Source organism: Theobroma cacao, chromosome 6, assembly GCF_000208745.1.
Source record: "Theobroma cacao cultivar B97-61/B2 chromosome 6, Criollo_cocoa_genome_V2, whole genome shotgun sequence".
NCBI classification, from domain to species: Eukaryota; Viridiplantae; Streptophyta; class Magnoliopsida; order Malvales; family Malvaceae; genus Theobroma; species Theobroma cacao.
In genome coordinates, this window is record NC_030855.1 from 10,785,203 (window position 1) to 10,799,855 (window position 14,653).

Sequence of the window (14,653 nt, forward strand, 5' to 3'; positions counted from 1 at the left end):
AGGCCTCTATGTCGCAGGTATCAGGTTATAGCTTCGCTAAGGGTATCCAATTTTCCTTGGAGCATCACAATCACAAATGCCTTTATACCTTAAAAATTTATTTCTTTTAAAAGGCAAATGACATTTTATTGAATAAAGTGATCAATTAAGCACACTACAACTTGTCATATGGTTTGAGTACACTTATGAGAGCTTGGGCCTGGCATGGATTTGTTCCTCTGATCTTAAGAAAAAAGAGCGAAACACAAAAATAATAATAAAAAAAAATCAAATTCTGACTCTTTATGAGACACAAAAAGAGCATTAACTTTTATAGTACATATATGCTAATAATTTGGATAATAGACAGCACAATATAACTAAACTAATAAGTAAGCGACGGGTGATATATAACACCTTAACTTTAGTGTGGAATCCGCTGAATAAAAATTAGAAGAGTTGAATTTATTTATAAAAAGAATAGAGAAAATTAGAATTTCTATGGTGGAAGAAAAGTCCAAGCGCACCGCTAATGGCTGTGGCCATCCTGTCCACTTTTTGACATGTCATTTTCTCATCTTTAACACCTTTAGGCATACCTCTTCCCATGTAGGGCCTGAAAGCTATGTAGATCTTTCTTTTTAACTCCCCTCTCAAAATTTTCTTTTTCTTTTCTTCCCCTCCTCCTCCTCTTCTTTAAGGAGATAGAAATTAAAGAAGATTTACCTTTTGGGCAGTACGATAATTTAACCTTCTCTTATCTTTGCCTACCACTTGCACCACTCGATTCGTACAAAGCCCTCAGGTATAAAGAGGGGAGGCCAAACCCATGGAGGAGCTGATTATGAGCCATTTGTTGCTTAGTTTATGGCAATAGCAGCAGCAGCAACCATGAGCAACGACCCCAACGATAATAACAATAACGACGACCACAACAACAGCAGCAGCAGCAGCAAGGATGACCACGAACACGACATGGTCATGCCTGGCTTTCGCTTCCACCCTACCGAGGAAGAACTTGTAGAGTTCTACCTTCGCCGTAAGGTTGAGGGCAAGCGCTTCAATGTTGAACTCATTACTTTTCTTGATCTATATCGCTATGACCCGTGGGAGCTTCCTGGTAAACTACCTACCCTGCTTTCCTATCTTTCTCAAACAACTCTTTGTCTCTTTCCTTAATCAATCATTCTCTTTCCTTTGGTTTTTTAAAAATCTTTTTTTTTGGTTTTTTTCATCATCCTTGGAGTGCCTACTCTTTATCATGTGAGATTTTCATCTCATGGTTTAAAAAATATTTCCTCTTTAATTATTATCATCATTTATATATGTATTCAAGTATATCTATACGTGTTCTTTCAACAATCACAGTGATTCATCTTCTTTGTCTTTTGTCTATATAATTTTCTGCCATCAGCCTTGGCAGCAATTGGGGAGAAGGAATGGTTCTTCTACGTGCCCAGAGACCGAAAGTACAGAAACGGGGATCGACCAAACCGTGTTACTACTTCTGGCTACTGGAAAGCAACAGGAGCTGACCGCATGATTCGAGCAGAGAACTCTCGATCAATTGGCCTCAAGAAAACCCTAGTCTTCTACTCCGGAAAAGCTCCGAAAGGCATCCGCACCAGTTGGATTATGAACGAGTATCGTTTACCTCAGCACGAAACTGAGCGTTACCAAAAGGTACCCATTTTTCTACAGCTCTTCCGATCCACAAAGAATCATCAATATTTGATATAGAAGAATTACAGAAGAGCCTTTTTGGGCTCCTTCATCCTCAAGTTCCTCAAACAGTACTTGATATTTACACATCCAGCGGGTCATAAGATCCATTGGGTCCGAAAATTTTGAATCATACGTTTCTCTCCTTTCACAAAACCCTAATTTCTCTTTTTAGATAATTCAAACTAGTATAATCTTCTTATTCTCCTAAAAAAAGGCTTTTCAAGTTTAATTGTCAGTTCCAAAGTTTCAGTTTTGGTAACCACGATCCAAAGCACGTACAGCATGATTCCATTCAGGAAATCAATATATAATTGCAAGATTTTGCTCCGTATATGGAGCAAGACAAACAGATAAAGATAATAGCATCACAAAGAACATTACTGACAGTGGGGTTTCCAGTCTTGTTGTTATTTAATTGATTTCATTATTAAATCTTTCTCTCTCAAAACTGATAGCAACATGCATGACCTTCAAATTCAATGACCCATACGGCCCTTACATGTATTGAATACTACTGCTACTTCTAATAACTGCAACGGTGCTCAATGTCTTGAAAATTTTTAATTTAGGTCCCTTATCTTCCATGAAATTTGCTTCGTCCTTCACCGGCTCCTTGCTTTCTTTTTCTTTCCGTGTTTCCTTTTTTCCAGGCTGAAATATCTCTTTGCCGCGTCTATAAGAGAGCTGGAGTGGAAGATCACCCCTCGCTCCCTCGTTGTCTTCCAACCAGGCCATCCGCCTCATTAAGAGGGCAGCAGTCGGGCAAGAAATATCCCCACGATGCTGCTCAACAAGCCATGGAAAGGTTTCAAGGTTTTGGAGGACAATCACAACAAATGGAGATTGAAAAGATTAGTGAAACTGATGGAAGCAGTAGTAGTACTTCCGATGTTACAACAGCTCTCGGACTTTCCAAGCAGAATGTATACCGTCCGATGGCTCCTATAAGCACAACACTTGGGTTACCATCTGGAATAGAAGAGGAAGGAATGTTCTTAAATCAGTCTAAGCAAGGCTGCAGCTCTTTGGTCCCCAATTGCACAACTGTCTTTACAGTTGGCTCTTCTGTTTCGCCAAATGTTGTCGATGATCTCCACAGGCTAGTAAGCTACCAACACGCTACAATGAATCAGCAGCAGCATTACTATAGTGATCATCATCATCAACAGCAACAACAATCCGAGTTTTCTACGTTGCCTCCACAATCACAGCAGCTTTCTCTCAACATGCTGCCCAGCTCGCTTCCGATGGCCTTCTCTGACCGGCTGTGGGAGTGGAATCCAATCCCCGAGGCAAATAGGGAGTACAACAATCCTTTCAAGTAGGCCCTGAACTGCATATATCATACATATAGATATACTCTATGTTGCTCTACTGATTTGTGTCTAGACGTCCTTAATTTCTCTACTTTCATTTTTACTATCTCACTAGCTAGCATTCAGATATAACTGATATCGATCAACTAGTATTTGTTTCTCTAGTAGTTTTTTTTTTTTCTGGGTTTTTATGAGGTTGTTTGATTCCTTCAGTAGTAATTTCTTGCTGGGGTTTAGCTACATAGGTCAGGGCACTGCATCCTGGGGCTCCAAGTTAAAGAAGGAATAAATATTGTCATCAACTTATTCATAGTGTCGATCTTGAAGACAAAGTAATGTTTCCAGATCCAACTGAATCTGGTTAATTTAATCAGAATTACATTTTCTTTAAGCTTCAAAACACCGACATGGCCTGAAATGGAGTTTTGTTCTCTGATGTGTCACTGTACACCAGAGAACGATGATGGGATGATCGATGGATGATTGATTCCCAAAGCAAAGATTACTAGCGAAAAGCAAGATACATCTTGAAGAGTATTGCAGAAGTGCGGTTGAACCCATCCCTCAAACAAACATCCGCAATGAAGACATCAATGACTGTCCTGTTTTGATGCTTTTGTTCGTGAAAAAAGCTTAACTAGTCGTCCCCAAAGGAAAAACATCGTTGGATGTTTTGCACTCAAGCTAAAAGGTGAATCAAAAGCAGACAACATTGAGAAAGAGCACGCCCACGATCAAGGAAATCACACATCTTCTTATCTTCATTTTGATTAAAAGTAGTTGGATTTACAAAACCCCTCCCATCTGACTCTCCCTGCGCGAGTAATTATAGACACTAAAGAACATAGAGCATGGATAATCTGGTCTAGTTGTCTGCAGTAACCAAGTCATAGGGCGTAGCTGTATTTTAAACTAGGCATCTAGGGTGCAGTCATTATTGCTGCAAAGTCAGGGAGAACTGCATGTGCACACTTTGTGGGCGTGCTTGCTTCATTGCGGGCGGAGCTTTGTGGCTATGGCGTTTTTAGTTTAGAACTAGAGAGGTCCATGGCCCGACTGTGTGCAGCGCACTGTCCTCCTATGACCTAATTCTACTTTATCAGCTCTTTTTTATTCCTCAGTGAATGAAAATAAATGCATGTTGACAGTCAGAAAGAAACGTACGGTTACCATTTTTACCGTCGGGGATAGTTGACGTGGTGACACCCTTCTCTCTCTCATTTCGGCACGAAGTAACATATTAAACAAGTTAACACACAATTAGACAATTTAAATTTGTTGCAGATGGGTTTGATTTCTTGAACCTTTAGATCAACTAAATCCAAATAAGAGATGCTGAGAAGGGCCTTAAATTAAAAACATCCCCAAACGTCATGGAGCATAACTCGTAATTCAGATTTCAATCGTAGTTTACATGATCCATTACTTTTTTGGCCATAAAGAACTTTACAGCGTGTTATGATTTTCATTTCAGTTATAAGGTTTACGTTTTTCATTTTTTTGTTCATCAGGATTTTAAGCTATACAATCTTCTTAATCATATAAATTTTATGTTATCCATCACAACTTTGAGATTTTCATAATGAAGTTCTCGACCGTGAGAATGCCCGGACATTACAAGTTGACCCTATCAACCATCATCATATCCCTACTTCTTTAAATTCTTGAAACTATATGTTACTGAACTTAAATTAACCTAAAGTTAATGATGACTAACAAGCAAATGCAATCTTTTGGAAGATAAAATTTTGTAGGTGTCAAGTAGGCTTGCTAAAAGCCAACATTCCAAAACAGTTTAAAAGACCTGTCGCTTACGCTTTGGTCTCAATTGTCTTAAGGTATCGCACTCAGGGTTAAAAGGTGAAGGAGTCACAGTCCAGATTCATTAAGGAGTTTGGAAACTCAAACTTGCAACGAGACTCCTACAAAGGACTTAACTTCCATCATAATAGTAGAGATGGATTTGGAGATAAGATACAAAATTAGGTGTTAAGATACAAAATTAGGTGTTAGACACCTTTTCTACCGAAGCAGAACCTAGCCTTTACTATTATTCAACGAACCATAAAATAATAAAGAGGAAAAACAACGAAGAGCTTCTTGAACAGTTTATATAATAAATATAATGCACAAAATAACTAGAGAACATGTTATCAATCAAAACATATACAACAATCATATCATAGCAATAAAAAAATGCATAGCCTAAATCACGTTTTTCTAAGTATAAATAATAGGGAAAATTTTTTTTAGCCCTTAAAAGTAACGTGTTTTTGTAAATAAGTTTTCAGATAATTTTAACTATTTTTAGCCACGATAATAGATTTTGGGACAAAAATGCCCTTAATGAGCTATCTTCGTTGACGCACACTCTCAAATAGACGAAAAACGAAAAAATAAATATGTAAAGAATTTACGAACATCTAATTTTGTGTAAAACATCCATTTTTTTTCGTGAAGCTTGTGCAAAACAAAATAATGTTGCATGAGATGGCTTTCAGAGATTTGGGACATGGCATTCAGATAATAAGAGAAGAATGATATTAAACCTAACGAGGAACCGGTCGTAATGAATGGAAAGCTTGGAGAATGAAGTGAAACCAGAAATCCCTGATACGATGGTGAATCGAAAGGAGAAAGACGTGAATCCAAAGCACGAAATGGTCGTGCTACAGCAGGCCATATGTGAGACGGCTGTGGTAGGGCAGGATTTAGAGTTTGTGAAACGGCATGTTAGGAATGTGTGACATGACATGGTGGGAATGTGTGACATAGCTGTGACACGACAGGGTTTAGAGTTTGTGATACGACATGGTTGGAATGTGTGACACGGCTATGACACGTCAAGGTTTAGAGTTTGTGACACGCCATGGAGGGAATCTGTGTTACGCCAGCGTTTAGAGTTTGTGACACACCATGGAAGAAATCTGTGACACGTTAGAGTTGAAAGTTGGTGACACGCAATGGATGGAATCTGTGACACGCCAACGTTTAGAGTTCGTGACACGCCATTGAGGGAATCTGTGACATGCTGGCGTTCAGAGTTCGTCACATGTGATGGAGGGAATCTGTGACACGCCAGCGTTCAGAGTTAGTGACATGCCATGGAGGGAATCTATGACACGTCAGCGTTTAGAGTTTGTGACACGCCTTGGAGGAAATCTGTGACACGGTAGGGTTCAGAGTTTGTTAGACTCCATGGAGATCCGTGACATGGTAGGGTTTAGAGTGGGTGACACAACATGGTTTGAAAAAGGAAAAAAAGTTGGCAAATAACGAGGAAACCGATTGGACTTCAACTGAATGAATTAAATAAATGAATATTGATAGAGGAAATTGTGAGGCCATTTCATTTTATTAAATATTTTCCAGAAATCGCAAATGTCTATGTGAAGAGGTTCATTCTTCATTCCTTATTCCCAAAGATGCCAGAGTGTTCGACTTTCTTCTTTGCAAGCTTGACAACACTACAACAACAATGTCTGTTATCAGTGAAGAGGTTAGTCAGTCTGAAAATAAAACTTTTAAAACTTTCTTCTGTTCATTGATTTTTTGCTAGGTTTGTGTGATATGTTTGTGTTTTTTTCAATCTTTTTCAATTGTTATGTTTAAACTGTTATCTTCCTGATTTTATGGTCGTACCAAAGTTTTGAACTACAACAGATATGGCGTGTAGTGGGTAAATTGCTTTTTGGGGTTTTTAACATGTCACGACATTAGTTATTTTAAGGCAGTTCGTGTAACGAGTTAGTAATTACATTGATTGTTGTGTCACACGCCATGGGTGTTTTAGGCCAGTTCGTGTAAGGACATAGTAATTATAGTGATTGGAGTGTCAGCGTTGGCATGTTACAACATTTGACTTAATACGCATGGCGTGTTACAACATTTTACGTTATATGCATGGCGTGTTACCACATTTTACGTTATGCATGGCGTGTTACCACATTTTACGTTATACGCATGGCGTGTTACAACATTTTACGTTATATGCATGGCGTGTTACCACATTTTACGTTATATGCATGGCGTGTTACCACATTATGGGTTAACTCACTCGTGCATGTGTGCCATATTATGGGTTAACTCACTCGTGCATGTGTGCCATGTTTTGTAGATGCAGTCCAGACAGTATGAGGATCTTGACAATTTGCTTATTGTGTCGAGGGAGAAGTGGGCGTTCAATGTCGCTATTAACACCCATTGTAAGTGGTCGCAACAGCATTACATCAACAAGACCCTCTAAGAGAAAGAGGAGTACGATGCAATGAAGCGTACGTGCTTCGGAATGCTGCTGGACTTATATCCGCAAGGCTACTTCTCCATTGGTCTCCTGCATAACATCATGATCTGTCGAATCACTGTGACAGATTCAATGGAGCATGAGCTATGGTTTGCAATTGGGAAAAGCAAGGCGAGCATATCAAAGTAGGAGTTCTGTGTTGTCACCGGACTGAAGTTTGGTCGAATGCTGGATGTGTTCACACAACCGTACAAGGTTGTTGTGGACGAAATTTATGTGCGATACTGGAATGGGCAGTAGAGCGTTAAGTTGCAGGCCTTGCTTGATACATTCTACGGAGGCAACTTTCAGCAATCGGGAGACATGACCAAGATGGCACTCATCTTGATTATGAATAACATTTTAATTGGTCAAGACTTCCCTAGATGGGTGACGCCTTGGCTTTTGTCATTGGTGGACGACATCGACACTTGGAATGTCTTCCCATGGGTTCACTATGTTTGGAGGCTGACCTTGGACTACCTTTTGAAGGGGTTTGAAGTGGTTTCCTCAAACGTGTATAAGGATCATTTACGGTACAACATTTACAGATTCGAATAAGTGATACAAGTATTGTCACATAATATTTTTCATTCTCCTTTTGACATAATAATTTATGGTTGCAATCGTTTATCATTTATGGTTTGATAATGGTTACATTTGACTTGCAATTCTGGGCAATTGAGGCAATTTTGGCCTTGCGAAAGATAGTTGGCCCCCCTGCTCCGAAGGATGTCTACCCACGCATGTGCAAATGGCAATGCAACCAAAAGCCAAAAGACTTTTACAAGGCAATTGAGATGTTGGAGTCATCTTAGCAGGTGAGTGAACAACTATTAATTTCTGTTGTGAATTTGTATGATAATTTTCCCTAAAATTTAATCACAATCCCTATTTTGCAGTTGTGGGCAGTGGAGACCTTGGAGCCCACCCCGGATGAGGCTAGCTAGGATTATTTTATGGACATTGATGTCTTATTATCTGAGGGCCACTAATACGTGCTAATAGGGCACATGGAGGATCGGGCGGACTGGGGCTTAGGTGTAAGGGAAAAAAGGAGAAACTTGAAGCAAGAAAGAGCCACTGGCTCCATGAAGTGAAGGTGCACCACTGCTGCTGTCGTTAATGAGCTGTCGATCCTCGAGTTGATAGAGGAAGGTGATAACCATGGCAATGGCAATGAAGAGCCGGTAAGGACAATTCTAAAGGTTTGTGTTCAACAATTCCATATGTGATTATCAAATAATATATCTGTGTTTGTAGTTGGACCATGCAACGACAGCTCCACAACCACCGATAGGTCTTCTTTATACTCATAGTGCTAACGAGGAGTCGATAAAGATGGTTGTAACGGTTTGTGTTCAACAATTCTATATGTGATTATCGAATAACATATCTGTGTTTGCCGTTGGATCATGCGATGACAGCTCCTCAACCACTGAGAGGTTTTCCTTTGATGCACAGTGTTAATGAGCCGTCGGTAAGATCGGTTCTAACAATTTGTGTTCAACATTTCCACATATGTTTATCGAGTAACACATTAATTTCTGTTACTGCAGTTGAGGGAGGCGACCATAACTCCTTAACCACCAATCGATCTTGCTCAACTGTAAAGTGGTGATGAGCCACCGGTAAAGATATTAAAGTTCTAACGAGTAATGTTCAACAATTCCATATATGATTATTGAATAGCATAGTAATATATGTTATTGCAGTTAACCCATTAAACAAAAATCAATGACGGAGTAGTCACGAAGCGTTAGCTGCGACAGATTATGCACCAGTATAAAAAGACATGTCAAAGTTGAAGGCTTCAATTTAGTCATTGACTCTGGCGATGTAAACGTTTGAGGACCGTGTCATTGCTCAGATTCTAGACTACCTAAAATCACAAGTACATTATTTTATCTTCGCTCATATATTGGTCATTTACGTTTAGCAGGTGTAGTTTTATTTTTTATTCTCGGTTTGTGGTTTGTGGTATTTTATGAGTTAACAGATTTTCTCATTTGTCTCATTTTGTAGGGCAGACCTTCATCTCATGGTGCTGGTGAGGACCACGATGATGCTGATGATGGGCACCATGATGAACATGGTGTGCACATTCATGATGACGTTGCTGGTGCTTACGGAGACCCTGTTCCTGAGGTTGATCCGGTTATCAATGCGCCTGCGAGAGGGGAAAGGGACCTCCACTTAGTGATGGTTGAAGGAGAGCATATTCCTCAGGCCGATGCATTAGTGGAGGCAGCAGCAAGAGGGGACCATCTTCCTTAGAGCACTCTTGAAGTCAGCGGCTCACAATTGTCGTCACTAGAGTCATCTGATGTCCATCATCGTGCAGCACAAATTTCAAACCTAATTGAGCGGGCACAGGTGAAAATGACGGGCAAATACACGGCAAGCCCATACGTCAACCCCTCAATGAGTCGTCGGGATGTAAAGAACACAATGGTTGAAGCATACGAAGCTTTCAAGAAAGACGAGTGCACGAGGTAAGCTCATAAATAACATTGCAAATATTGTTTTTTAATGAAACATTAACCCACCAAGGCTTTTTAAACTCATTCTGTTACATATGCAGGTGTAACGTAGGGATCCTAGGGGATTAAGGGGCTAACTTTTTCACAACATTAAAGGATCCCAAAGAAAAAATGACTAGTGAACATATAGATGCATGCCTCAATGTACTTTGTAAGCAGATGACAGAGCTAAAGTCAAAGTTGTACACGACCAATGCATGCGTGGTTGACACGATATTCTTCGTAAGTATATTTGAAAAATTTTCAATTTTGAAAATACTAAGTTTTTGATTGCATTAAGTGTAAGCTAATGTATACATGCTTCACAGGACACCATCCATATGCTCCACACCTCATTTCCAATTGAAGATGCCCGATCGACTATGAAAATTCCAGATGAGTTGCTAGCGTATGTGGAGGGTAAGAAGCAAACATACGACAAAAAATAGGAAGATGTCGATTTCATCCTCGCGCCTTGCAATATGTGTGGGCATTGGGTGGTAGCGAAGATCGACTTGGTGAGGTGGATGATCAAGGTGGTGGACTTCGCAAGAACTTCGGATGCTTAGGACAACGAAGTGCGAGTGGCTCAGATGACACCCCTTACGACAATTATGCCCATCATCTACCACCAAGCTAGTTATTTCAATAAAACATGGTGGAAGACACAGTATTTGAGGTCAACACCATTGGAAATTCATTTTCCAAAAGCTAAAGTACATTGGCAATATGATAGTGTCAACTGCGGTATGTTCATGATAGGGTACATTGACGATATTTTACAATCAGAATCGATCAGAGTTAATCAAAAAATGATTGCAAATTTGCATAACCAATACACTCTATAAATTTTTTCCAACAGTTGTGAGAGTGAACCCTAAACATATCGACCCTTTTCTGTACATTTTTTGTATATACAATAAATTTTATTAATTTTAATATTCGTACATTTTATACATTACTTTTTCTTTCTCAATTCAAACACAATGCCTTTAAATCAATATTGTAACCATTTGGCGTGTCACACAATAGGGGCATGACGTGTCACCCCTGAAAACTAGAACAAGTCAACGTGTCACGCCAAGTATATGGTTCCACTCAATGTGTCACCACAATTGGGAGTGTCGTGTCATCCCACAATATAGCAAGAAGTCAGCGTGTCACTACAGAAATCTGCATGCACTCAGCATGTCACGCCAACTATCTACTTTCACTCAGCATGTCACCACAAGATGGGGCATACCGTGTCACCCTATAATATTGCAAGAAGTTAGTGTGTCACCACAGAAATTTGCATGCACTCAGCATGTCACACCAACTATTTGCTTCCACTCAATGTGTCACCACAAGATGGGGCGTGTTGTGTTATCCCACAATATTGTAAAAAGTCAGCATGTGACCACAGAAATCTGCATGCAGTCAGCGTGTCACGCCAACTATCGGCTTCCACTCAGCATGTCACCCCAAAATAATGCAAGAAGTCAGCGTGTCACCACAAAAATCTGCATGCAATGAGCGTGTCAGCTTAGCATAATATATTTTTTAAGAATTTTCGTCTTTATATTTCAATTTTATTTTTAAAATGTTTTAATTTAATAAATATTAATTATGATGATTCATAGATGAAATTTGATTGGATGATCCATAAATTTTTTAAATTTGTTTGGTCAAGTTATGTGTTTTAATCTTAAATTTCATATCATCTGTTTTTAATTAGTACAAATTTTCTCTTTCTAGACTTGCATCCTTTGAAGTAAACTCCTTGGTGCAATATTATTATTATTATTATTATTATTTTGTTAAGTGATTGGCTTAAAGTTTTATATGGAGGTATTAATAAGATAAAATAAACGTTGTAATTAAAAAAGTATAAAAATAAATTGAATATGAGGATTTAAAAAGCTACTAAAGTTAGATGAATTAATTTTTTATCTCTTAAGAGATTTGATTGTAAGAACATAAAAGTTTAAATCAAATGAAATAGAAAGAAATTAAATTAAATCATTAATTGTTTAATACAAGTTGTAATAGAATGTGAGAAAGGGGGTAACAGTATAGGGACTTCACAAGTTTGTTCAATGTTCAAAACTACGGACAAAATGAAATGAATAATCAAATAATATATCTATAAAATTAATAAAAAAAATAAAGACTTATCTATAAGAGGAAACTAATAAACACAAAATCCAAATATGAATGAATATAAGATATTGCAAGAGCAAATTGTGACATAGGTATTGCACATGGGTTACACATTTAGTTAGGCTGACAAGTTGTCTTCATCCACAAGACACCCTACGTTTTTGAACATTGCCCTTCGTATTGGACAGTTGTTGCATGTGTGATCGATTTGTCTGTAACTTGAACACGTTTTCGGCCGGCGCACTCGTGGAGGCACCGATTAACTTGGAAATGGTGCCGGATTTGTGGATGGAACTATAAATGGTGATGGGCAATTCTGTCTATTATGGAAGTACCTCTTGCATTGTGAACATCTTCGTGCTTGACTGCCTTTACCGGCGGATGAAATCCTTCTCCTCCGAGGTCTTCTCGCTTGGCCTCGCCAAGGTGGTGGCAAGACGACAATTTATTTAACATGAGAGGGGATGTCCCACTCACTAGGATGCCTTACTGGGCGAATAGACCCCGCATAACCCTTCACCAAAACGGTTGTCTTGTAGTAGTCAGCGTAGAATTCAATGGCTTAACGTTTGCATTGACTGAAAAATACAATGAACTCAATGTTCAAGCACAATGTAAATACTATGTCAATTAGGGTTCAAATAAGAAATAAAGATATTCTGACCTTATGGCTGCAACGGCATGGCTGCATGGCAGTAAATCTATTTAGAACTCACAACATGAACATGTCTTCATGGATAGGTTTACAAGTCCATCCCTCTTCCCGTTTTTAACTTTGAACTCCACTCGATTGATAGGTTTAACCACAAAGCGATGTACATCATTAAACCGTTTGCTCAATTTGTTGGCAACCCAAGGGCCGAGGGGCATAGTCACCTTGACGGCCTCTTTGTATTTGTCATGGAACCAACGTTGGAACATGTCTCTGATGAACTAGATCAAAACAGTGATTGGCATTTGTCTTGCATGCTTCAAGCATGAGTTAACACATTCCACAATGTTGGATGTCATCATTTGGTATCGCCTTGCCGGTGAACAGGCACATACCCATCTCTTAGGGCCTATTCTCATAAGGTCAGCGTGGGCTCCCGCGTGAATCTACTTGAGCTGGTTCATATGTTTGTTGAAATCGAAAACCTTATAGCAATCTCGAGCAAGGATGAAAATCATAGCAACGTCGTCGCGCTTGAACTTGTTTTCAAAGTTTTTCTTCAAGTGGTACTCGCATAAACCATGGTACGTTTCTGGGTATGCATTTTAGATTACTTTCTTAATGCCGAGATGCTGATCAGACATGAACATAGTGTTTTCAAGATAACCAACTGCATCACATAACTTGCTAAGAAACCACGTCCATCAGTCTTAGTCCTTAACATGGCCGATGCCAAATGCAACTGGATGTATGCACTCATTTGCATCTTTGCATACATCGACAAACAGAACACCCTTGAACTTGCCTTTTAGATGTGTCGCATCAATTGCAATCGTAGGATGCATTACATCCTTAAACCCTCGAATACAAGCCCTGTATGCCTAGAAACAATAATTGAATCTTTCTGCAGCATCAATAGCCACTACAGTGACTGTGCTAGGATTTTCTTGCTCCAACTATAAAAATACGAGGGTTGTAGTTGAAATGACTCCTCCGGGGGACTGAAAACAAGTCTCTCCGCATACTCGTTCACTTGCCAAGCCTTACTATACAGGTATTCCAATCCCTACTAAACCCTCATCTCACCAATTATGTTCTTAGGTCTTAATGCTATTCCATTAGCTTGAAGCTTGAGTGACATAAGTTCACCAATTATCTTCGCACTCGCGATTATAAATTGCCCTTGCAAACATTGACAGTATACGTGTGTACTTTGTGAAACATTCGAACTTACCAATATTTTCCTCCTTCAGGTAACTTCGTTGCACACACACTGAACTTGCATGCCTTGTCCTTGCAACCAACATCATTATGAGCTTTACATGACTTTTTTACTCTTATCCCAAACTGCTCTTTTAGAGCCAACATGTTCAAAGCTCGTTTCAACTCGACCTTTGAGGAAAATATTTTTCCTTTATATAAGTGATCATCGACATATGTCGACTCCTCAATTGTAATTGTTTGGTAGGAGAATCTTTCTGCACCTGGAATTACCCATGTACGAGATATCCCTGCATTTCCCTTTTCCTAAAACTATCATGGAGCAATGTACTAGGGGAACGAATCCCGTTCTCATCAACGATGGGGTTATTGTATATGGGGTCATCACACTGAACATCTCCTACATCAACACCTGCAACAGGTTTCGTTTCGCCTTCAACATTATTGCAACTTAGAATGTCACTGTCATAAAGCCAGTCCTCTTCTGAACTCTCATCATGCCATTCATCAAGCCCATCATCCAAATTGTCATCAAATTTATCTTCACCGACAAGGAACAAATCCTCATTTTCCTCATTAGATGCAGCATTATCCTCGAGCGTCACAATGTCACCCTTCAACGTCACAGTGTTGTCCTCAAGTGTCGCATTCTCATTTGAAAATGCCATTACACCCTGTACAGTTTCACCCGATCATTACATTTATTGGATACAAGTAACTAATTGGTTTGATGCACATCTTGATCGGAATTGTGCAGCCAACTATTCTGTGAATGTCGTGTGTCTATCGGGCTACACAAACTCTTGTGCATACG

At 39.3% G+C, this 14,653-nt stretch overlaps 1 protein-coding gene across 1 annotated transcript; it reads left to right on the forward strand.

Annotated features, from left to right (window-relative positions):
• On the forward strand, nt 654-3,337 carry LOC18595651 (NAC domain-containing protein 35). Its single transcript, XM_007023708.2, has 3 exons — nt 654-1,099; nt 1,394-1,662; nt 2,355-3,337. Exons 1-3 carry the CDS (start codon nt 847-849, stop codon nt 3,027-3,029), a joined length of 1,197 nt encoding a protein of 398 aa, XP_007023770.1. The 5' UTR covers nt 654-846; the 3' UTR covers nt 3,030-3,337.